General features: G+C 42.8%; 1 protein-coding gene across 1 annotated transcript; it reads left to right on the top strand.

The window, feature by feature from the left end:
- Window positions 1-25261, top strand: NSUN7 (NOP2/Sun RNA methyltransferase family member 7). Its single transcript, XM_063310028.1, has 13 exons — window positions 1-93; window positions 2977-3052; window positions 4232-4601; window positions 7090-7148; window positions 8986-9116; window positions 10782-10934; window positions 12490-12673; window positions 14661-14871; window positions 15119-15262; window positions 16188-16289; window positions 19515-19632; window positions 21262-21385; window positions 23822-25261. Exons 3-13 carry the CDS (start codon window positions 4289-4291, stop codon window positions 24464-24466), a joined length of 2184 nt encoding a protein of 727 aa, XP_063166098.1. The 5' UTR covers window positions 1-93; window positions 2977-3052; window positions 4232-4288; the 3' UTR covers window positions 24467-25261.

Here is a 25261-nt window from a genome sequence, read left to right on the forward strand (position 1 = left end):
GGGACAGGACCCGCGCGCTGAAGATTGGGAGCGGCCAGAGGCGCGGGGAGGCCGGCGGTGCCGGAGGGTCGCTCGGGGGTCCGGCCGCCTGCGGTAGGGTACGCGCCGGCCCCGCTCCCGGAGGGTCCCCGCGGAGGGCGCGGCTGGGCGGGCAGGGGGCGCCACGCGGGTCCCTGCGGGCTTGGGGGCAGCGGGGTGCCTTTGGGCAGCCCCCCCGGGGGAGGCGCAGAGCCGCTTGGGGAGGACTCGACGGGGGTGACGGGTGGGCCCTTCCCTTGGAAGCCCCTGGGGCCCACAGCGGCTCCGCAGGTAAGAGGCCCCGCCTGGCTGCTTTTCCAGCGAGACCTGCAGGGCTGGAAATTCAACAGGTCGAGCGGGGAGCCGCGGGGACCTCCGCCTGCAGAAATCCTGCTTTTTCAGCCTATCCCAAGGATGACCAGCAGTATCCCGACCGGGCTGGGTGGGGAACAGACCTTAAACCGGGAGGCTGCTGCGTTCAAAACTCTTGTTGTTTTCCGGTAATATTGCGGGGGATGTTTTGGCCGTTCCTTCCCGCAGTAAACACTGGCTGCCGCCGCCGATTGGAAATTCAACCGGTGGAGATTTGATCTGCAACACTCCGTATGTAGCCTCAGACGTATACCTGGCGTTGAGGACTAAAGACTCTCCTCACTATTACAGCAAAATAGCAATAATACAGGATAACTTCCTTCTGTAATGTCTAGCAGATAGTCCAAAGCAGCAATCACGGAAGGCCATAGAAAGCTCTTTACCAGGGAAATTTCGCTCCTTTTTTTCCAGCCAGTCCAAGGATCAAGGAGCAGGTGGGAACATGGAACAAGAGATATAGGACATTTTCCATGTCCCAAACTGTTGCTGTTCCTTAGTGTTTTTGGAATATTTGCATTATTATTGAAGATGCTTTTAGCCTCTCCATCGCTGAAGTCTGAAAGCAAGGGGAGGATGGTTTGAATTGGCAAATGGTTTTTCCTGCCTTTGGAGAAAAATCCTGTAGAGATTTTAATATTAAAAACTATTCCGTTAAGAGTGTTAAAACCCTTGTGCGTTTTAGTGAGGAAATAGGTGCAAAGGTGGGAAGTGCACAAAATCTCATGCTCTACTTGTCCAGTTCTTGTCTTTTTATGAAAACATTAAAGAAAAATATTCCACCTCCTTTTTCTTCTGTTGTCAAGATATATCTTCTTGTAGATATGGAAACTGACGGGATGTTTTGTTTTGAGGAGAGTGAAAAGCTCTGGGATTAGCCAAAGATTAGATAAGAAACACTGTTGAGAAAACTTCGGTAGGACATTACTGTAAGGAGAGCCACTTCATACGCAGTGACTTTTCCTCAGTGGGTCACGTCTGTATTGCGATGATGTACGTGGTGTGTAAAAACAGATATCTGTATTTAAACATATACACATAATGTACTGATTTGGGTTTTCCTGTGGCATGAAATAAAAGTCTGTGACTGCCAGGGAACAGATGGAACTTTTAAATTCAGGGTGTAGGGCATTTATCTGTTGAAGCCTTGGTGCTGCTCCTTAAAAGTCTTTTTTCATGGCTGTATTGCAAATTGCAATCCTTGGCAGGGTTTTTTTTTCCCGTCTTCCAGGGGAGATGTTGACTGTCTCTTGTTTGATTTTCCAAGAGCCCAGAGGTGCCGGTTGGCTTAAACCAGTGTTTCTCAACCGTGGCCACTTTCAGATGTGTGGACTTGAACTCCCAGAATTCCCCAGCCAGGCTGGCTGGGGAATTCTGGGAGTTCAAGTCTACACATCTGAAAGTGGCCAAGGTTGATAATCACTGCCGTAAATTGATTGCATGGCTGTCCTTTCACAAGGAAGTGATCTGTGTAATGTTCTGCTTGTCACCAACAACATACGCTTGGGAGAAAGTGTTGATTTGAAAAGTGGTACCCGCTTGAAATAGAAAAAGCTTCATTTCTTTCCTCTGTTTGAATGATTACTTTGGGGCCTGTATATTTGCATGGCTATAGGTGAATTCAGTATTGGCTTTCTTCCCTGTAGCTACAGCATAAACGTCTATGAATGCAACCTGTTTTTTTCCTGTGAAAGCTTGTCTCTCATATTACCTTACACATTATGCTTTGCGGGATGGCCATATGACATTTACCTTGCCTTTTCACTTTCCAGTGCAGGGAAATGAGAGCTGTAAATCATTCAGTTCAAGACCCTTACATTTTCCATAGTTTCACGTCCTGCCGTTTCTCGTTATTTCTAATCCTAATTTTACTACAGTTAATACAGTAGTTTACATCCCACCGTTCAAGATAGCAGTTCACACACACTAAGCTAAAGAATTGTAATTGCAAGCATGGTAAATCGTGCACACGGCCAGGCTGAGGAAGGATCATACATGAGTTTGTGTGACACATGGAGTTTCCCCACATCAGCGCTGCATGTGGTGCAGTTGGTGCAGGGGAATTGTGGGTGCTGTGCTCCTTGGAGCACGTTCTGCTATCAGTGTCCCGTTCTTTCTGCTCTTGTAGATGCCATGCGTTAATATTTGCATTTCCATAGTCAGCCCAGCTGATCAGGATCAGACCCAACCCAAATGTGTAGGGTTTATAGGAGTGTGGTGATTGGGTGGAATTCTGGGAATTGTAGTCTCCCTGTACCAACTTGGCATCAGCTCGGGAAATGGTCCACTGGTGCTACAGAGGTATTTCTCAAACGTTTTGAATTTTCAGGTTCCCTGTGACAGGCACTTGGCCTTACCTGGAACAAGATATGCTGTCACAATGCACTTTTGATTGTATTGATTAAAAAAAAAATGAAACCATGCTCACAGATATCTTTTAACTTTCCTTCAGGGGTGTAATAAATGCCCGATGGGGGAAAAGGAGTTTTTGGAGAAAATGTCTGCGGTGTGCATGGGTTGTAAATACTTGATGTGTCCCTCCCCCTTTTCTCTCTCTCTCTCCTTCTCCCTCTCTCTCTTTGCTGATAGATTGCCACACTGGAAACTTACACCTATTGTGGAGAGCCAGATTTTGCCACTCTGGCTGTGATTTCGTTTTCAAAAAGTAGGCATTGTCTTTTTAATTTGCTTTATAACGATTTGGTGGTCTTCAAGACTATAGATGGGTTGCAAACTAGGATGACTGCTAGAAAGAGATATAGAAAATGCCAAATGCCCTTTGGATTTTCCCACCCATATATAGTAGCTCTGTATTAACCATGGAAGTGCAGGTTCTTTCTCTTTGCCAGTGTTATCCTGTGAGTAAAGGGCTATCATGGGATATTTAAGAAGTGTTTCCCTCCCAGCTTCAAAGTGAGGTGGGCAACAAGTAACACTTCCTTAGCCAACCTACTGTTTCTGCTTCTGGGAGGTGACACAGCTGCCTTAAAAGGGTTGTAAGCAACTGTTACGAGTGGCTTTCAGAAGCATTTTGCAGACCTATTGATCATAGCTGGTGGGTTTATGTGTTTATTTGTTAGATTTATACCCCACTTTTACTTTGTGGAACTCAAGGTGGCATACATAATGCTCTCGCCTCCTGTTTTCTCTGCCGCAACAACCCTGTGAGGTGGGTTGGGCTGAGAGAATGTGACTGGCCCAAAGTCACTCAGCTGGCTTTCGTGCCTAAGGGAGGGTTGAAAGTCAGGGTCTCTTGGTTTCGAGTCCAGTACTTTAACTGCTACACCGACGTGGCTCTCAGCATGATGATGGTATCATCAGATCTATGGCCCAAGTGATCAGAGGTACCCACAGGATCAAGGCTGTTGTCAAGATGGCAGAAGCAGAATTGGGCTGTTGCCATGTAAGCTCCGCTCTTTTCATACATGTGTGTGTCATCTTGCTGCATCCATAGAAGGGGTGGAGCTCACATCATGACAGTAAAACTCAGTATTTCTCAACCTTGGCAACTTCAAGATATGTGGACTTCAACTCCCAGAATTCCCCAGCCAGCTGTGCTAGCTGGGGAATTCTGGGAGTTGAAGTCCACATATCTTAAAGTTGCCACGGTTGAGAAACACTGGTATAACTGCTTTCATTATCGCCCTGCCTGCAGACACTTCTGGATCTGATATAATCAAGCAGAAATACAGTAGAGTAATGTACATCAATTTCTGTTGCCTAGCCTTTCTGTGTTAACTGCCTGGACAAAACGTCATGTGGTTTCATTCAAGGAAGGGCACAAAATGAATGTCAGCTAGATACTTCTTGTAATGCGGATTTGGCCTTATCCATATTTCTACAGGGGTTTTAAGATTCTGATTCACGGCCTGCGACTTCCGGACCCATCAGTACTAAAACAATGCCAATTCTAAGAAGCAGCTCAGGGTCCGCAGACAGTAATATTGCACATGAGCTTTCTAGTGTGCACGAAATGATATTTTCAAATGAAATGCTGCCTTCTGACAAGAATTCAACCAGCTTGATGGGGAAGACTGGGTACCAGGATTCCATCTACCTCAGTGCCGCTCACATTTTTCAAGGCATCCGTAACGAAAAACCCCAAGATAAAATACTGGTGAAATATGGGATCGGGCCGTTGCCATCTCTTCCGGATTTCAAAGACGAACAGTTCCAGCGTTTGTCCTACGAACTGGCGTTCAGTGCTCTAAAATGTAAGTGTAAAACACATTTTCAGGCCTTTCCCGCTCTTCAGTGTGAAGTCATCTCGGATTTATACTGTGCATGCAAAGCTCTGCATTGTGTTGGAAGGCCACCGATCATCAGTGTTGTCTGATTCTGTTGAATATTTATCTAAAAGTGCTGCGGCATTTGATCGTTCCTCTGTATATCCCTGAAAAGCGAGCTGGTTTTCATTAAAAGTATGTGCCAGGGTTTTACTGCACACAAGGTCCTCAGCGGTAGCAAAAGAAGAAAAGGACAGGCCTCAGCTCCTGGGATGTTTCTCAGCTCCTGGGAATCAGCTGTTTGTTAGAATAGAATGCAGCCTTTTGGCATCTCGCCTCTCCCTCCCTCAGTGAAAGGCCGATGTTTAGCCTCCCATACAAAAGAGAAGCAACTAAAAGCTGCGTGTGTGCAAACCCAGGCACATGCCTTAAAACAGTAGCCCTTGCCTCAATTTGTGTTTGAGGCCAAGAGTGGAGTTCAGCTGATTCTGCATCCAGTGTGGGTGATTGAGTTCTCGCTGATCTCAAGTTAATGCCAGCTTATCAGTGGTATCTGGCTCCCCTCAACGAAGCTAAGTAGGATTGGGTAGGACTTGGATGGGAGACCACCAGGAGATCCCACAACTTGCAAACTATGAGAGAGGGTAGTTGAAGAACTTCCTGAAGGAAGGAAGTAGCCAGTGGAAAACTACCTCCACACTGCTGTCAAGTAAACTTGATAGAAATGTCCATGTGTCACCAGGAGTCGATCTCAACTCCTTCAAGTCCACTACTTCAAGAAGGACTGGGGTAGAGATGGAATTTGTCAGCCGGGATAACCATCTGCCTGCCCCACGCCTGCTGTACGCTTGTTACTAACTCTGCATGATCTCCTTCCTTCCTTTTGGCCGAACCTTTGCACTTAGGCGCTCGCTTTGCACTCCTTGGCCTTAACCTCATTGGATCAGGGAATTTCAGCTTTGACCCCAACCTTGAAAGACACCTCTAGTTTTGTTTCTTAAGACTTAAAGAGCAGTTTTGGTAGGGTTGTGTTTAAGGGTTAAACAATATCCTAGAACTTTTCTGAAGGCCTTCCTTACTAACTTAGAGTAGCTTGCTGGACCTCAGCCCCCTGCAAAATTAGCAGGAAATAGCTCCTACATGAAAGACGTGGTAGAAGACAAATGGGAAATTACCACGATCAGATGGGAGGTGCTAAGTGGAAAATAATTAGGGTCTGTCCAAGGGCGTCCAGAGGGGGAGTGTCACATGCTTTAATTGTGATGCTAGGTCTGCCATCTTGTTTTTTTTTTTTTACCTAATTATGCTTTGTAAGGAGACTGATGCAAGATTTGCATAATTTATTATCTCCCTGCCTTTGCTGGCATCCTTATCAGAAAAAAATCTGCCAGGTTTTCTCATACATTTGTTGAAAAGGGAACTCAAGGCAAAAATAGTCATTTATCTTGATTGATTAGTGCTTTATTTCTAAATATGTGTCTTGCATATTTGGGTTTTTTAAAAAAGTAGTCCCCATGCAGGGTCATGTTGGCAATTGCCAACTATGTGAGTGTTTTCCCACCCCACCCCCAAGTCAATTTCTTTTTATCCTGAAAGGTCAATCATTAGTGAAGGTGGGCTGGTGAGAGTTACCCTTGGCAACTTGCTAAACAGAGATAGCTATGTCTGGATCAGTGTGCCAAAATGCGGAAGCCCAGTCTGAGTCCATGGAAACTCCTGAAAATATGGTAACAGAAGGTTGTCTCACCTATGCAAGGGGAAGAACCTATTTCTATCCTGCAGTAGTAACTCACCTCCACGGGCGAGATTGAATGTAACCTAACAATTAAGTGGAGAAGAGTGCACGGTTCTAAGGTATATCTATAGACAGGGTCACGAATTCAGAAGTGAAGCTTAAGGAAGTGTTGTGATTTCCTGATCTTGGCACTGTAGGGATGACCCAAATCTTTGAAAGACAGGAGGTGGTAATGTCCTTGTAAGGTATCATATATCATGGCATCTGGTAGCACCTAGCTGGGCTGATCTTGAAAAAAACTGTGTAGGATCAGACTTGAATGGGAGACCACCAGGAGATCCCGGTGCTGTAAGCTGGACATGCTTGGTAATGGTGGAAAAAGGTTCTCTAAACAAGGTGATGAATACAAGTGAATGTTTGTTTTCCATATGGAAGAGACCTCGTGCCTTAATTAGTATAAAAGATCCCAAAATGGAAAATGAAAACCCCGTATTATTCCCTTCCAATGCAGTCAGAATTTGCCAAGCTTTGCTTCTTGTTAACTGCAATCCCATGTCAGGATTAGCAGAGTGTAGAAATAAAAGCAAAATTTCTTAATGGCCTAATAGGGTTTAGAACCCAATATTTTCAGAATTTTTTTAGACATTGCAAAATGTATCTGATCTCTCCTAGATCTGCAAACTTTGTGAACTTTGTGATAGTTTGCAGTGTCTTTCATTATCTTTTTTTTTTCTCCTGTAGATCAAGATGTTTTGGAAAATATATTGATAGACAGTGGCATTTATCCAATTGAGTCAATAGTGAGTAGATATTTAATTCATCTTTCAAATATTAATGTTGTTTCCTTTACAGCATACTTCAAGCAAATCTTACCTTAAACCCATTAGATTTTACCTTAAAAAAACTATGATTTTCATAGATTGCTTGGATTTTCTCCCCCCCCTCCCCAGTTGGTACAGGAAAGGCTAATGCCATGGTCTTAGGCCAGGAGTTTACAGGGGGGTCAAAAAAGTCAAGATGGTGACTGTAACTGTGTGATCAAAGCCCTGCTCCTTTTTTGTGCATGGTACAGTCAGTTGTGTAGTCATGACTGCCATCTTAACTTTTTTCACCCCCTGGTCCTAGGATGTGGCTTCTGTTCTTGAAAATACCCTTCTGAGCCCAGTTTCTTCAATTCTGCATGAACAAATAAAGTGCATTGCAACTGTGCAACTTCTGGGCAGCACCTGTAAGATGAGAACTGAGATGTGTAGTAGATACTGAGTCTTTTGCCCTAGACAACCACACCATTTTGGAACATGACAAATAGTGCAAGAACAAATTGTGTGCATTGCAGATTTATGGATCGTGGACCTATTTGCATGACTTGGTAATGCTGTTTATGTGCAACCCTTAAGAAAGAGGTTCTTGCTCTAAGATTAAGTGCTATTAACTACAAAACAGATCTGCGTGACAAGTCTAATTTTGGTTAATCATGTGTGAGCACTGTACAGGTAGTCCTTGCTTAATAACCCTAATTGGAATCGGCAACTCTGCCGCTATGCAAAGTAGTTGCTAAGTGGGAAATCATGTGACTGGGACTGTGCTTTCTGGCTGGAAAGAGACCAGACTAGTCAGTTTCACACCTTCAGCTTTTGTTTGCCTCCTAACCATTCCACCACTCTTCGGAATGCTCAAGTGCCTGCTTACTGTCTTGTACACATCAAAAGCAATATGATTGCATTGTATCCCAGGGCTGGGAGCTGCGGGCATGCTACGCAAACAGCTTACTCTCTTGAAATCCCTTCCTCTCCAATCTCTCCACTCTGCAATGGGGGGTCAGGCAAAGGAGAGATTGCCTACAGAAATTGGTTGCTTTTTTTCTCCCTCCTCCTCGCAGAGTAGAGAGATTGGAGAGGGATTGCAAGAGAGTAAGCTGTTTGTGTAGCATACCTGAGGCTCCCAGCCCTGGGCTGCCAGTATGAATGCATTGCTTTCAATGTGTGGAAGAGCAAATAGCTTACTCTCTTGCAATCCCTTCCTGTCCAATCTCTCTGCTGTACAAGGGTTGGGGGAAGGAAAAAACAGGTCAGGCACAGGACAATGCGTACTGACTGTAATGACAATCACATGACTGAGGGACACTGCAAAGGTCATAAATGGGCCATAAAGTTATTTTTTCAGCACCGTCATAACTTCTAATGGTCACTGAGCAAATGGTCAGTAAGCAAGTTCCAATATGTCAGTGTGACCATAGAGGTTTATGTTACAATAGTATATATGCTGATTGTTGAATCTTTCATTGGATCTTTTTCTTGGAAAACCCAGTGGTCCAAGCACAAGGACCAGGTGTGCTTATATCATATAGGCCCATTTCCAATGGTGCTAAATCTCCCTTTCGAGAGGGTACCACAGCCATTGGGACATTTCACTGGAGGCTTTTCTGCGCGCATCTTTTAATTCATGGCCTACCCTTAGGTTTTCAAAGAAGAGTAAGCCTCTGCATTTGCTTTTCTGACCATGAATCAAAGTCACCTTATCTGCAACATTTGAGGAGTATCTTTACACCCCAGAGGGAGGAAATGTATTTGATGGTGGCTGTTGGCCTGTTTTGTTTTGATGTTTCCTGGTCTTGATGTGCACCTGCTCCTCCTGCAGTCAGATGACTTGACCAGCTTAGTCGTGGTGATGCTCTACGATCTCCAGGATCGGAAGTTTGAAGCGCGCTGTAATTCTGAGGATGAGGAAACAATAGCAGATGTTCGAGAAGTCGAGCATTATCTATGCAGGTATATCTCCAAAAAGCACATGGCTTCTTTGTGGATTGCTGGTTCTGAAATTTAATTTTTTTTCCCATGTGAAAAAAATATGCCTGGGCATCCTATTATTATTTAATTATTGCCTGCCCTATATCAGTAGATCTCAGGGCATCCACAGGGGGTCAAAAAAGTCAAGATGGCAAGATTGGACTGTGCAATCAAAGGCCTGACCCTTTTTTGTACATGTTGTGCATGCAACGCCCCTGATCTCCAAATCAGTACAGCTGTTTTATAAGGAAAGTGTAAAGATTGTGCTTTTCTCTGTCTACTGAGGGATGTATATTTGAAACTGTTGGTAATCTGGGGCAACAGTTCATCTGCTGCAACTGAACAATTTGTCCTAAATGCTTCTACTTTGATAGCCTAAAAGCCTGGAATTACTGCTAATACCTGGTTTTTTGGTTGCTTACTATTCAGTCATTCGTGCAGATATTCATTGTGTAATGGCCATGGCAAGAAGGCATTCTCTTAAAGAGGTTGGTTGGAGAAGGGCCAATAAAAGAGGACCGGCCATGGGAAGTATCTCCCCAGGAGAGGGAGTGAAGCCAATGGCAAGAAAGCGAATGATCTGGTTAATGACGGGCTAGTGGTTTTGTGGCATGGAGAGCTTTGTGGTTGCAGCAACTCATTGAGAAGAAAAGGGGGACAAACAAACCAATATTTGATCAATTAAAGAAGTGTTTCTCAACCTCAGCAACTTTAAGTTGTGTGGACTTCAACTCCCAGAATTCATTCAACTCCCAATTCTGGGAGTTGAAGTCCACACAGCTTAAAGTTGCTAAGGTTGAGAAACACTCAATTAAATAATGGTTTGGTTGGCTGTGAGTCAGGTCATGGATTGCTTGATGATCCAAGGTGAACAAAAAATAGTTTAATGCAAGGCCTGAACCAGCCACAACATCACTATTAAAATTGGGATCTATGGCTGGATTCCCTGGTAACGCTAAGCCAGAGGTGAGGGCTTGCGACCGCCAGCACCTTGCCCAAATTTGCCAGCAGTGATTTTTCAGGGGGTGGTGGGGAGGCAGTTTGTTTTCCTTTTGTTCAAGAATAATGTTGGGGGGTGGAAGCCAGCAGGCAAACAACACCCATTTCCAACTTTTAACTCATCCGCCCCAGCCCATGATCGACTCAGCCATTTTGCTAGCAGGATTAAGCTGCTCAGTGGCCTGCCTTTTGGGGAGCCTCCAGGAGTAGAAATGGGAGAAGGTTTCTCTCCCAACAACCTCTTGCTCACAGTCCAACTCTTCCAAAGTGCCAAAAAACAGACCGAGAGGCCCTCCTGAAGGTTGCTGACCTCCTGCTGAAGTGTAAGCAGCTTGTGTAAATGTAAACCTTGGGATGAAGAAATCATGATTTCCTGCTTGATGTGATGCATAAACCAGGAAATTGTGCTTTGGTCAACGTTCCATGATTTAAAAAATCATGACTCGGGGTGATGTGAAACCTTAGCCTGTGTTTTGAGGAAAATGTCTGTATTACTAAAAAAGAGAGAGAAATGTCTTTATCTTCTGGGAACAGGGTTCTTGATCATAATGTTTTCAGTACTGGCTTTTGCAGGGGGCTGGAATTACTGTTGTCATAAGGATGAATTCTGCACCTCAACCGCTCTTCCTTTCGGTCTTGAATCTCTAGTTGTAAGACCAAACTAGCCGCTGCGCTAGCAAGATGTCGAATCAAGCATGATGCACTTTCGATCGAACATATTCTGCCAGAAACTATTCGGAAACAAGAGCAGAGGGCATCTACCCTGCCCCTGTACACCTGGGTGAACACGCTGAAAGTAAGGTGAGGTCTACAGCCTTCTTGCTGTCCCATCTCTTTTGCCCACAAACATTCAAATTACGTGACATTTTTGAATGCTCTGTGAGTGGGACCCTCACATTTAAGTGCACTGGTGATAAAATTAACTGCATACTTCTGGGGAATGTTCACAACTCTAGCCTTACCCCTTGAATTTAATGGTCACTTCCTTAAAGCTCGCTGAGCGCCTTAGGGCCAGAAACCCAGATCAACCTAGCTCACCAGTTGAGATAAACTGGAGACAGATCCCTATGTAAGCCACTTTGAGTTCCTGGAGAAAAGCTGGGATATAAAACTAAATAATGTTGTTAATTGTAATTAAGTAAGGAAAGTAAGAGTACACTAATATGAATTTATTAGTGCAAGCAACACTAATAAACAGTGTTAATTGTGTAGTGTATAGTGCACTAATAAACAACACCAATAAGTGTCCTAACAGCCAGGAACCACGCTGAGACAAGGAATAGGTCTCTAGTGCCTTATTACTGCTACATTAAACAGAAAATCCTAACAAACTGAAGAAGCATAGGAAAAACTCAGACAGATAAACCTCAAAGGTTAAGGCGGGTCTGATCTGTGTCTCTTTGAATGGCTGCTTAACTCCTCAGTACTATGAATGCGTTTTCCCCCCTGGATAGGGGCCCCCTCTTGCTCACCATCAGTGCTCATGACAATAAGTATGAATAGAAAGAATGGTATCAGAACCATAGATATCAAGGGGTTATTTGACTTCTACCAATCCTTGGTGGTCAATGGCTTTTTAAAGACCCCCTGAAACAAAATATTTAAGTTTACAAACCCAGTAAGACAGTTGCTCTTTCATATTCCTGTGGAAGCATCAATACAACTATTTTTAAATATAAAACACAATAATGTGAAATGTAAGCACCATCTTTTCACAAAGAGTTGTGTCATCCTTTTCTTGTTAAACATTGAAGAGTCACAGGTATTCTTGCAAGATCAAGGTGCCCAGTTAACAAACTAAAGGTGGATAAAGCTTACAGCCAATCTTGGTCATAAAGCTCTGTCTTTAGTCTTAGCTCTGGAGACACTGGGGATTAGTGATGGGTGTCCACGAGGGGAATCAAAAAAGTCAAAATGGAGGTTATAACTGCATGAGTGAAGCCCCGCCCCTTTTTAATGTGTGAGGTCACAATTTTGATGTTTTTGGCATATACCATGGGTGCCCCTCAATCAACTGTTCTTTCTAGCCAGAGAATGGGAGAGGAGTGAGCAGTTGCAGATTTTGTAAAACCTGATATAAGTGGCCCCCAAGAGTGTTTGTCCAGTTGTCTTGATTTATCGCACAATCCTGGTTCATCAGTGCCACCATTGCAGGAATTCAGCATTTTAAATAGTATCTTGGAGCTGCAGATCTTGAGAATGATCAGGATGTCTTATCATGACCATGAGCGGTACCAAAGTTCTCTGGACATTCCAGAGGATACACTGTACTGGATCTATTTATTCAAATGACAAGGTGATTTTTCTTTTTCGTTTCCATAATGTGCCATATTAATAGCTGTGGTTTATTCTACAGCCTGGAAGAAGTTCATAGCCTTTTACAGAAAGAAGGCTTCACAAAAGTAGAATCTATCTCAGATTTTGATGGTTATGCATATTGCCCGGATAAGCACTGTGAAGATGTACTCATTTTCCCGTCTTTTCTTAAAGAAAAGCTCCTTACTTTGGAACTGTTTACTAATTACAAGCTCCTATTGCAAGTAAGTGAAATAGTTAGTAGAACTATGAGTGTTTTCCTTCTTAGTCTTCCACCACTGAATATTTTTTAAAATTTCCAGTGAGGCAGACAAGCCAAGAGTAATATTATAATTGCATTGTGTAGTACAACTCTACTTTATTTCAGAGTAGTCCATTGTTTATCATAGAGTTGGGAGGGACCTTAGAGGTCTTCTAATCCAACCTCCTTCCCAGTACTGGAATCTTCACACCATCCCAGACAAATGGCTGCCCAACCTTTGCTTGAGAACCTCCAGTGGTGGAGCATCCATTACTTCGGAAGGCAGGCTGTTCCACAGCTTAACAGCAAATTAATTAAAATCCTTTTATTTATTTCGTCTTACAATAAAAACAGAATACAAAAACAAACATATTACACATACAAAATTACAAACATATAACACATACATCAAACACTAACGAACCAAGAAGTCACACTGCACAAATATATGGTTTCCGGCTATCACAAGTATGACTATATTATTAACTATGACATCCTAACCTTTTGTCTTTATTTTATCTATCTTGCCCTATTTCTATATAATTAATCATTTAAACTGTAAAACCTACAATCATTACATTGTTTTTTTCCTTATTGATAATATAATCAAGAAATGGTTGCCATATTTTCGTAAATTCAGCCAAACCTTTATCCTTCATCAAATCTGTCGGCTTTGCCATTTGGGCTAAGTCCATTGTTTTAATAGTCTACTCTTCTATCATCGGTATATATTCCTCTTTCCACTGTTGGGCATATAGGATTCTCGCAGCTGTAATCATGTATAATAAAAGCTTTCCATGGCTACTGCTTAACAGCAATTGTGCTCTCTCTCAAGTGATCTGGAACATTTGAAACAAATAATTAGGTTTGTTGTGCCTTATACAGATATAAAATCAGATTAGATCAAAATAAATAAAATGAATTATGGGTGTGTCTTTTGGTTTGGGCATTGAATTGAATAAAGTCTTCCATGATTCCAAGAATTATTTGAGGGGAAGAATGTGTCTTCTAGAAGCTTGATATGTTAAAAAATATGCACTGCTTATGATTCTTTTCTAGTTCAGCGAACAAGTTCAGATAGTACTATTAGAATGCTATGATTTCTTCATTTTCTTTCCAGTATCTGAGGTTTTTTTTTAAAATGTTCCTATGTTATGAATTGTTATGTTCCTCAGGAATTTGATTAGACTTACTCTAAAGCTTGACAGAAAAATTCTACTTTTAAAAACCTCCCAGTTCTCATTCTATTTGAAGATGGAGAATGGGATGTAAATGTTCTTTCAAAGAAAAGGAGAATTTCAACCCTAACCCCACCCCCCACCCCCCAAAAATAGAAGTTGTCTCCAGGAAGGGGTGTTAGGAGCAGACCTTGTGCACCATAAGCCCTTGCAGAAGGGGCACCTTTCCTAGTGATCTTCAGCACTAAGAAATAAATATAAGACCCCAAGTGTTTAATGGCATTTATGTACAGTCAATGACCAGTGAAGATCCCAAGCACTTACTTGAGGAGAATGGTTGTGCTTCATTTATGAAGCGTTGCTGTTTTCCAGCAGTTCAATTTGAGCGTCAAGGTTATCATGCTGCTTCTGGAGCGGATCAGCACATGCTTGTAGACGTTGGCCCAATTCTCACATGCCAACAGAATGCCGTCTGAAGCCATCTTATTGAACAAGTGTTTGAATCCTCCTTCCGGGATGATGTTCACCAAAAATATGTAGAGCAACCACCTTAGTTTGTACTTAGTGCAGCTCCTTCACTCTGAAGGGAAACTTGTAATGCAAGAACTGGCTGTAGGTCTTCTAGATGCAAAAGCAGTTTAACTGGGTACGTCTGTCAAAACATTGTTTTGACTTAGACCCCCCCCCCCCATGCCAATCCTGTTGCAAGGAATGAGGTCTGCTGGCTGCATAGTTCCCATGCCAGTGTTCCTGTTTAAATGCGATGGCTCAGTGTTCCTGTTTAACTCTTAGGATAACTCTCGGAGTCTTGCGGTGCATTCGGTGAAAGCCCTGCTGAATATGGACGATGACATTTTAGTTGCACAAATGGGGTCGTGGCTCACCCTGGCCCACATGTCAGTGCTGACCAATCAGGATACTTGCCGAGTGTTTGTATGCGGAGTAAAATCCATGGCCAAGGAAGCTGAACTGAAGGATTTGTTTGCAAGGACGGAGTGCAAAAGTAAGTACAAGATTGGTTGCATTATTGCTGTATAAAAGTGACAATTGCTTCCAGGGAGCACTTATTGATCAATATGGAAGTTTAAGTAATGATCTGCCTTAATGTTTTCTCACTCAACGTGCTTAATGACTGTGATGAAGACAGAAAATGTCAAAGGTGTGCCGTATCGTCTCTTCTGCAGCATTCGTCCTGCCCGGTCTAACTTGCCTTAACTTCTTTCTTTTTTTTCCCCCTCCTGCTTCCCAAGATATTGAGCTGCTTCATGAAGATTTTACAAACATTGAACCAACTTATTCCAAACTGCAGAAAGTGAAAGTGATTTTGCTCCTGCCTCGCTGTTCAGGCCTGGGTGTTAGCAATCCAATCGAATTTATTTTAAAAGAGCATGAAGGTAACTTAGAGTTAATTACCAAAGGTTTTTGATGCCTAATTCTAGGTAGTGATGCTTCTCTTTATGTTGCATTTGTGGTCATGGTCTAAATCCTCCCTGCTCCTCCTCCTCCTCCCAGAACTTCTCACATGGAAAGTACAGTTTTCCACCATTTTTAGGCAAGAAATACACAAAACTTGTAGAATTTTAGTTTTAAATATATTTAAGACAATATCAAGAAACAAAAGCCCTCTTCCAAAGTTGACCCCTATTGAGGAACTCTGGTGCAGCCATAAGGATGATGTAGCCACATCCTTTTTGCTTATAGCTCGTTCATGGCCCTTCAGGGGTTATCTTAAATAATGGCTACATTAATGCAGCATGTTGGTTTAGTGCCACATTACCAATGGCTGGGGACTAACAGCCCCGTTAGTCCTTGAAACAAGCTGGTGGCCTTGATTCCTTTCCTGATCTTCTCTGCTTCCTGGAAGGGAAATCATGATGGTCCAGTCAAGATGGCTGACACCCTGTGGGGGTTGGGAGGGGCTGGGCTGCCACTGGCGTGACTCCACACTGTGACTGCGTGAGCACCTGTCTCTGTGCTTGATGGACCTGTTGAAGTTCCCAGGAACCAACAAACCCGAGATTGAGTTTTGGGCAAGTTAATGAAACTCAAGCCATGGTTTCACACTGAAATGAAGGTGCTCCATCCCAGTTTAGGTGATGGCAACACTAAAACACAGAGAATTCTAGCATGTATAAACCAGGTTGACATCAACCATCTTCAAGCGCCATGCCTGACTTTGGGAAGCAGTGCAGTACACTATGTTTGGCAGACTTGCTAGCTGCTCCCATTAATTTTAAATGACGGTGCAGAATGTAATCATTATTTCCTGACCACTAATATCCTATTGTATTTACTTGTTTTATTTCATTTGCTCTTTAGATGCAGAGTTACTTAGAGATCTCTCTCAAGGATCAGTAGCTGAAGATAAATTGAGCATACTTGCTCAACAGCAGCTGAAAGAGCTGACACATGCAATGCAGTGTGAGTTTGTTTGTCATGAACTAAATTATTATAATAGGTGAAATCAGGTATCTCTAACATACACACACCCTCCCTAATTTCTGTTACCCAGCTCCTTCTCTGTCTCTTACTAAAAGCAAGACCCTTTTCTCCTGTATTCTAAGCCCTCAATGTTACAGATCTTAATTTAGCAGACTTCGGGTGTAATGGGCAGAATCTGAATTTCAAGCTCTAACAATCTTTGCCCCAAGCAGCAGACAGTCTGTTATTTCCTGAATCACTCCTGACAGCATCTGCACATTTTGCATACATTTCACATCCATTCTGCATGCATTGCAGACATTGACCCTGGCGTAAAATCCCATTAATCGGTTAAGAGATATTCAGCTCTAGCTGACACCCCCATTAGTCTGTAACATTGATGGCTGAATTATTAAAAGTGAAATTTAAAAGAAAATGTTGGGACCTGTAATAAAAACCAAGCCTTTTTGTTCGTTTGAAATGCTTCAGCACACCTTTGTCAAATCACCTCTGTATTGCGATGATGGTCGGTCATGCGAGCGAGGATTCAGTTGGGGTTTTAGGGAAACTGAAGGCAGTTTCTTGAAGGCAGGGCCACTTACGAAGGACAAGCTGATACTTCTGCTTTGCCACCTCTTGGAAGCAGAGCACTCAGTCTCCTGAACTGGCAAAAAAAAAAAAGGGTGTGTGTGTTGCCAAATCAAGTTTTGTTCTTTATGTTTTGGCTGGAATTATTTTGTTCCACCCTAGCCTGGGGGAACCAGTAGTATCTGCAGTAAGGATCAAAGAGCGGCAGATGGTGAAAACAGTATTGTCTTGCAAGTCCACCCCTTTGTACGTGGGTTATGGCGGGGGTCCCCAACCCCCAGGCCGCGGACCGCTACCGGTCCGTGGCCTGTTAGGAACTGGGCCGCACAGCAGGAGGTGAGCGGTAGGCGAGCGAGTGAATTTACAGCCTGAGTGTTTACAGCCGCTCCCCATCGCTCGCATTACTGCCTGAGCTCCGCCTCCTGTCAGAGAAAGCAAGCCCATTGGCTGCTATCTCCAAACAGTGCAAAGAAAAAAGTATAAAAGGTCAGGAAAAAGAGGAAGCGCTTGAATCATCCCGAAACTATCCCACCCCCCCGGTCTGTGGAAAAATTGTCTTCCACGAAACTGGTCCCTGGTGCCAAAAAGGTTGGGAACTGCTGGGTTATGGCATTGCACACAGGCCAAAACGGGGTGCAGTTTGTGGTATGACACTGTTCTTCTCCCTTTGACGAAAGAGGGAAACTCTGGATACTCATGGGGGAAAGCGTACAGGAAAAAGACCAGCCATTGTTTGATCCTGCCTTCTGATTAAACGAGAGGAGGAATATCCCGTAGGCAGTCTCGGGGACCAGTGGCACAACCTTGGACGCTGGGAATGTGGTGTGCATGGTCTCACCAATGGCTACCAGGGGAGCTGGCCTGTTTGCAAGATGGCTTGCACGGTTGGTAAGAAGTACCCCTTGATCAGAAGGCAAACGGGTGAAATAGCTCTGTTCTGCCAAGATATTCTCCACCATTCCATGCACTCCCAAATAAAGCACTGGCCGGCCTTTCTTCCAAAGGAGACTGGAAGAAGGCCGTGGTCACTTCCCAGTTGGATTACTGCCGCGTGCTGTACAAGGGGCTGCCCTTGAAGACCATCTGGAAATTACAGTTGGTCCAGAACGCAGCAGCATGAGTAGTTTTGGGTACCTCTCAGTTTGCCGGTATTACGTTGCCCCTGCCCAAGCTGCATTGGCTTTCACTTCCTTTCTGGGTGCAATTCAAGGTGCTGGCTGTCACCTTTAAAGCCTTACATAGCACAGGGCCAGGTTATCTCCAGCACTGGCTCTCCCTGAGGGTATCTGCCCATCCACCAAGTCAGAGTGGGTGGGAGTGCTCCAGGTCTCTCTCCTTAAAGGCTGTCAACTAGCCCAATGCTTTTCAACCTTGGCAACTTCAAGATGTGTGGACTTCAACTCCCAGAATTCCCCAGCCAACATCCTGAAGTTGCCACGGTTGAGAAACACTGATCTAGCAGGACCTAGGAAGTGTTCCTTTGGAGTAGCGGGCCCTGCCCTCTGGAGACCCTTCCCTCTGAGATGCAACAGGCACCGACCTGCCTAACCTTCTGGAAGGCCTTTAAAAGCTGGCTTTTCCATCAAGCATTTGGATAGGGTGAAGCTGGAGTCCAGTAATTGTCATTTTTTATGTATTGGAGAATATTGGTTTAGGGTGCTGGGAGTTGTTGTTTTGGGCTCTTGGTTTTTATGTTTTTTATGTTCCTATCACTGCTGCTGTGAGCCTATCAGAGTTATGGCATGTAAGATGGGAGGCCATAGAAGCCTCTTAAATAGATACGTTGTTTTTTTTAAGTCAGGATGGCGGGTATGGCTACACAGTTGAAGCCCTGCCCCTTTTTGCATGTATCTTCCCCCAAAGAGGCAGGGCTTTGATCACATAGTTGCAGCCGCCATCTTGACTTTTTTGACCTCCCATTTGCTCCTGTGCCTCCCTCTTTATTTTCCAAAAAGGTCTTGAAGGTCCAGAGATGTTCTTGGAAATAAGAATTCTGCTTTAAGTGGGTACTTTGCTTTTCAACAGGCTAACTTTCTATTTGATTTTTTACTCTTAACAAATTAAATGTTTAAAAAGTTACATGGGGCACTCATACCCAAAATATAATAATATAAAAGAAATTAAGAGATATGAAAAATGAAAAGCAAAATAAACAATCATTGCAGCAGCAGCAGATTTTAAAAAACCGGCAGCCAAAGCGTAAGGATACATTGCTGACTAAATAATATTGCTATAAGTAACAATAGTAGTCCCTTGCCTGCTGTCTGGAAGTTGTTGAAGAGGAGACAAGATTTTTTCATAAAGACGATCATTGGTAAGATCCAGTTGCAATTAAAAGCTGCAGGGGAAAAGATGACCAGAAAGAAGAGAGCTGGTACAGTCAAGAGTGAATGGCATGTGAAAGAGAGTTTGTGCTAAATAATCTTGGAAAGATGAGGCTACTGTAGTATGTGAACCTCAGGCAATGTGAGTGTCTATTAAAATACAGGACTGCTTCTGGTAAAGTATTAATTCCTGGTTGTTTGATGGACAAGGATTTTCTTAATTAGGCCATTTGGACCAGCTTTTAGAAGGTTCTTCATAGCGTGTTCTTGAATGATAATTGACTGGACTAAGCCTGATCTTGAATTCCTGCAGTTCCTAAAGTGCAAGCAGTGGTCTACTGCACCTGCTCGGTTTACCCAGAAGAAAATGAAGTGGTGGTGAACAAAGCCTTGGCATCTGGAGCAGAAGGAGCAAAGGCCCAGCCGTACAAGTAAAGAACATGCTTTGGCTTACTTTCCTCAGGAAGTATTTCCACCTGTCATTTGCAGAAGGCCTGTGTGGGGCAGTTGGTGCTACAGAGACAACACAGTTCACCTCCATGAGGTGTGGAGAAAATGCTCCCTTGACTGACTGAGGCTCCAAATCTCATTCCTCCAGACACCTCTGGCGTTTCCATTATCAAAGGCCTCTGCGGTGGCATTTCTAGAGAGAATTGGAAGCACCAGAGGAGTCTGCTGGAGCAATGTGAGAGAGGTTTCCTTCCCTCTTCAGAAGAAGGTTGGTGGAACACGATGCCCTAGCTAAGCCTCCTTCAGAGTTTGGGCAGCCCTATTTGTAGTGTTCAGAGTGCCTTATATTTTGCATTCTGGCCCAGAAGTGCATAGAAAATCGGGAGAGTGTATAATCCACTTTAGCTATATTGATTGTAGCAATGTTACCAGGTTAGAAACTCTGCTGCTTGCGTGTCCTTACATAACTTGCTAACTCATGCTTAAATGAACCATGATTTACTGAATGACCCAGTTGCTGCCTAGATTCCATCAGCCCACTGAGTCAGAAACCAGCTAGTTGCATTTTAGTTTACCCCGAGGGTTCTCCTATTTGGTGCTACTGTGACCTCCTGAAATGATAGGCGTATTTGTGAAACCACCCGAAAAAATACATATGTACACACACGTAAAAGAATGGACGTACAAGAAAATAATGCTTTTTAACAGTGTCCTGTCCTTGACCAACCACAGAATATTGGTTGATCTTTCCATGTTGATAAAATTCAAGATCTCTGCAATCTAAGCCCTGTCTCATTTTTATGAGCATCACGTGTGTGATGCAGGCAGAAGAGGGGCAGGGCTTTGACAGGTGCTTGTGGCCGCCATCTTGACTTATGACACACAGGTGCGCCTGCATATCATTCCAGGATTTTAGATCAGGCACAGCAGAATCCTTCAGTCAAATAAAACAATATTTTTGGCAATACCTCATCTAGTCATCCATTCTGAATGTTCACTATGCAGTTTGACATCATACTGATCTCTCTCTGATCTTGAACCATATACTGAAAATTCCCATATTGATCAACATTAATATTAAACCAAAATGGAACAGGTCCACAATATGTGCAACAGTAACCCCTTCTCCATCAGCACCAATATGGTGCTTCTATTATACAAACTTTGACAGCCAACCTTTATTAAGCATTGTCAGGCATCTCATTTTGTGGATCTCATTTTGTAAACTTTTAAAGGTGGATTTTGGATTTTGAAAAATCTTAAAAACTGCTGCAATTGTGTTTATATTTCATAATTGCCAAGATATGGCCTCATATCTTCTCTTGGACTCTGAAGTAGATTTGCAGGCCTAAGACTGGATACTATCAAGTCTATATTGTTAGATGGGCTCTGTATCACATGTGTAGTTTCCTATAATTCAGCAAATAAAGGTACTTGAATAATGGATTATGTGTAAGAATACACATATCCATTACCCCACCTTGCTTAGTTAGTAAACAACTTAGTCCCAGTTGCTTAGTAGAGCTTTTAAAAATTACAGAGAGACCATGAATTGACTCACATTTATTTTACATGATGGCTTCTACACCGTTTGTTTGTATCCACCATAGGCTTTGTCCACCAGTTCTTCCTTTGTGTTCTAAGTTGGAAGTCATCTCATCTGCACAGAACTTTTTCCAGCTGGAGCCCTCAGATATTTCTAATAGCTGTTTTATAGCTGTTTTAAGCCGAGAGGTAAGTAATGAGTTTCTTCAGCCCACGAGGAAGGGGAATGAAATGTGGCGTCTGTTCAGATATTTAGCGTTGGCTTAGATCAGCATTTGGACGCCTTGCATGCACTGCTGTAATTAGGGTTCTGAGACAAGAGGGCTTGCAAATTGGGGGGGGGGGGCAAGGAATGAAATAGAGTTGCTAAAACAGAAGGCGGTTATGGGGGTTGTCAAGGAACAGAATTGTTTTGAAGGCTCTGCAGAAGCTGCAGGCTTTTCCTCATGTTTGCTGTAATCCCTCAGAATTGCTTCTAAGTGCCAAATTATCCTTTCACACTGCATTTGATGTGCTATGGAGACTTGTCATTTTGGGGGAAAGAGGGAGTCCCTGCCTCTTCCTCCAGTCCTGCATAACATCCTGTGAAGCTTTGTGCAGGACCAAGTCTCCCTTACATAGATGGGACCCTTCCCTAGTAGCTAGATAATGGGTGTGGCTTGGGTGCTTCAACCAGTCAGCGTGTGGGAGACATGTCTGGGGCTTCCAGATTTCAGCTGTCATGCCTCCCCTTGAGGATTCCTCACTTCAAGAAGAGAAACTGGCAGGATTGCAGTGTCTAGAAAATGAGCAAGATCATGGACAAAACAGTAGAAGACCTTCTTGTGGACTTTCACTCCAGGTTCTAGAGCAGTGTTTCTCAACCTTGGCAACTTTAAGATGTGTGGACTTCAACTCCCAGAATTGCCCAGCCAGCATGTTCTAGAGCAGCCTTTCTCAACCTTTTGACCCTGGAGGAACCCTTGAAATATTTTTCAGGCCTCAGGGAACCCCTGCACATTCAGGTTCAAATAGAGGCCAGAAGCTACAAAATTATTACATTTGTTTCATGAGTAGGCCTGTATATATGCATTAACAGTGTTCTTAAACTAAAAATATAGAATGAAGCTTACTTCTTTAAGGTGAAGTCCGAATTTGAAATAATTTTTTAAATGAATCGTGATCTCCTAGGGAATCCCTAGTGACCTCTTGCAGAACCCTAGAGTGCCATGGAACCCTGATTGAGAAACCCTGTTAGAGAATGAAGGCTCTTGAAACTGCAGGCATAAAGTTGAGATGTAGTCCTTACTTACAACTACGTAAAATAAATTAGAGATCATCCTGCTTAGCCCTTAAGTACATGTAGCTGTGTTTCTGATAGAGCCACCTCTCTTCCCAGTATGAAGACTTTTCCTTGGGTGTCTTCTCTGCTGGAAACAACTTTAAAGTTTCTGCCTTATTGCTCAGTCCCTGCCTTCTTATGTACAGAGACTGCTGAAATTGTGTTTTTGAATTTGTGTGGCTCTTGACCCTATGGGCTGTTTCTGGATAATCCTTAATTATTGTTGACTTGGTAAATTGGATTGCAAAGCTTATTTACTTTCTATGATTCTGGGCTGAATTTTAATTTCAGCACCCATATTTTATTGCTGGATTTAGGCCATAAAATAGGACATGAGCAGTGAATTTTGTCATTTTTTAGCCTGCCCTATATTGTCAATTCTATTTCTTGGAGGACTCATTTACTCATTGTTCCACAACTAAGTGGGTTTTGATGTTTGTGCAATGCAGCTGACCTAAGGAAAGTTTAGTCCACAACTACTTCAGCTGTTTGGGGTTAAAGATGCCCCTCTCAATCAGCAGTACTGAGTTTTATGATCACACAAGTTTTCCGCGCTACTCACCCCAATAAATATGTCATGTGAAGCCATCCTTTGGATCCAACTCAGTAACTTTGGGAGCTCTATCTAGGAATTACAAGTTTTTCATTCCAGAAAACGCAACCAACTACAAATAGCCTTACTTAGAAAAATAGCCAGTACTATAACAGTTTCTGGATTCCAAATAACAATGCCTTTGATTTGCAGCTGAAACTGAAACATTCTGAATTGTGAGGCTTTGAGTAGACTTACTCACATTTCTTTATTTAGGGCTATAACAGGTAACAAGGTCACCCATTATTAAATCATGATTAAATGGTGGAAGTGAGAAGTGAATCTAGGCCCAAAGGAATCTTTTTTGGACTTTGATAGTATTTAAGTAGATAAATAATTTTCTATTTTTACAAGGATGAGTCACCATGGATTTATTAAATGTTGAGCTCTAACCGTCATCAACCTTACTCAATATAGATAATGCTGACAGATGGGAATTGTGATGCAAGAAATGGGGAAGACCATCTGTTGGCCATCTTTGTTACATTTCACCATCCTGCTTAATAGATCTGGAACATAGTGTGACTTGAACAATAAGGCAAAATGTTGGAGCCCACTAGATATTTGTTAGGGGCAAGATTTGGAAGGTCTGTGTCAAGATCTGGAAAATGGTTAAACATTTCGCATAACTTGAATTTTCAATATTGCTAAATAAACTGTAGTTTACTGGTGGGGTTCAGCTGCGCTAATTTGTGTTCTTTTATTTGCACAGAGAGACCCATCTGAGTCTGTGTCCGTGAAAGATGTTTTAGCTCGTGCCGCAGCAAAAGGATTGTTGGAAGGAATTGATTTAGCAAAGCCATCTAAGAGAGAAGAAAAAAAGAAAAAGAAACACAAAGTAATTCAGATGAAGAATCCGCTTAAAGAGGCAGTGATGCAGTCTCGGATTCAGGAATTCCTGGAACGAGAGACGAAACCTGGTATGATTGATACAGACTCTTGCGTGTCTAACGTGGTTGCCAGTACTTCTCAGATGATGGCCCAAACCAGTGAGTCCATAGCCTTGAAGAAAACAGCCCAACCCCTCTCAAACTCATCTCTGCCTGTGATGGCAAAGAGTAACCTCACCACCACCTCATCCATGCAAAAAATGCTTGAGAAACATCGGAATGCCAGGAAGCCCAAGTCTGATGATCGGGTCATGATCTTGAAACCTGTTGAGATTGTCCTGCCTCCTGTGATGATGCCTTATTTTAACCCACAAGGGAACAGGGCTCAGATTTCAGCTAACCACTATTATTATCGTTGGATTGGTGCAAAAACTGGAACACTGAGCCCTTCAGGATCCAAAAAACTGATTAAGTCAAAAGAGCCCTCTCCACCTTCAGTGGCCAAGCAGTCTCGTCCGTGGCTTTGAAGACGTCGTGATCTTTATTCTTTCAGAACTTGAGACCGATTTTCATCTAACAGTAAACTCCTGAATATCATTTGGGCACTAAATGTAAGAAGCAAAGCGCTTTTAGAAAGCAATTAAAATGCAGATCTCTTTTCATGGCTATTATGAATGTAGCAGAAGAGCTGTTTTGCAAAGGTTTTTATTATGTAATGCTTGCATCCAGTTTCAGTTCCTTTTGAATGTCAAAAGATCTAATATTCACACTTGGATTATGGAGATCATTGGAGGAAACTTTATATGGGCAATAGCTAATTAGTTTTAAGCCACAACAGAGACAAATTTTGTCTGAATGTATTTAAAGCAACTGCATTCTAAGGCTAGCCACTACAGTTATAAATGAAAACGGGGGCTGTACAAATAGAAAAGGATGATAACTGTTTATTCCCAAGGCATTGCATATCATTTCCCTTGGGAATTTGGAATATGTTGCCCTTTTCTGCCTTAAGAAGATCACTTCTGGCCTACAAAATTATCCTTGAAGACTTCTGCCTGCTTAACAATCCTCTCAGTCTTCTCTTAAGAACAGCATTTTAAAAAGTTTATAGTGGTCATTGCTTTGAAAGATAAATCGTAACAACGAAGAAAGTTAAAACATTTGGACAAGAGAATATTTCTGGCTTTGTTGGTTTAACAGCATCATTATTACATGCTTTCATTTGGCTTCGACGTGACACCAAACTTCATTAGCAAGTCAGTATAAATCATTATTATGCCATATGGTTAACTGGAAACAGCATATTAAACAATTCCTGATTA

Source organism: Candoia aspera, chromosome 8 (assembly GCF_035149785.1).
Source record: "Candoia aspera isolate rCanAsp1 chromosome 8, rCanAsp1.hap2, whole genome shotgun sequence".
NCBI lineage: Eukaryota > Metazoa > Chordata > Lepidosauria > Squamata > Boidae > Candoia > Candoia aspera.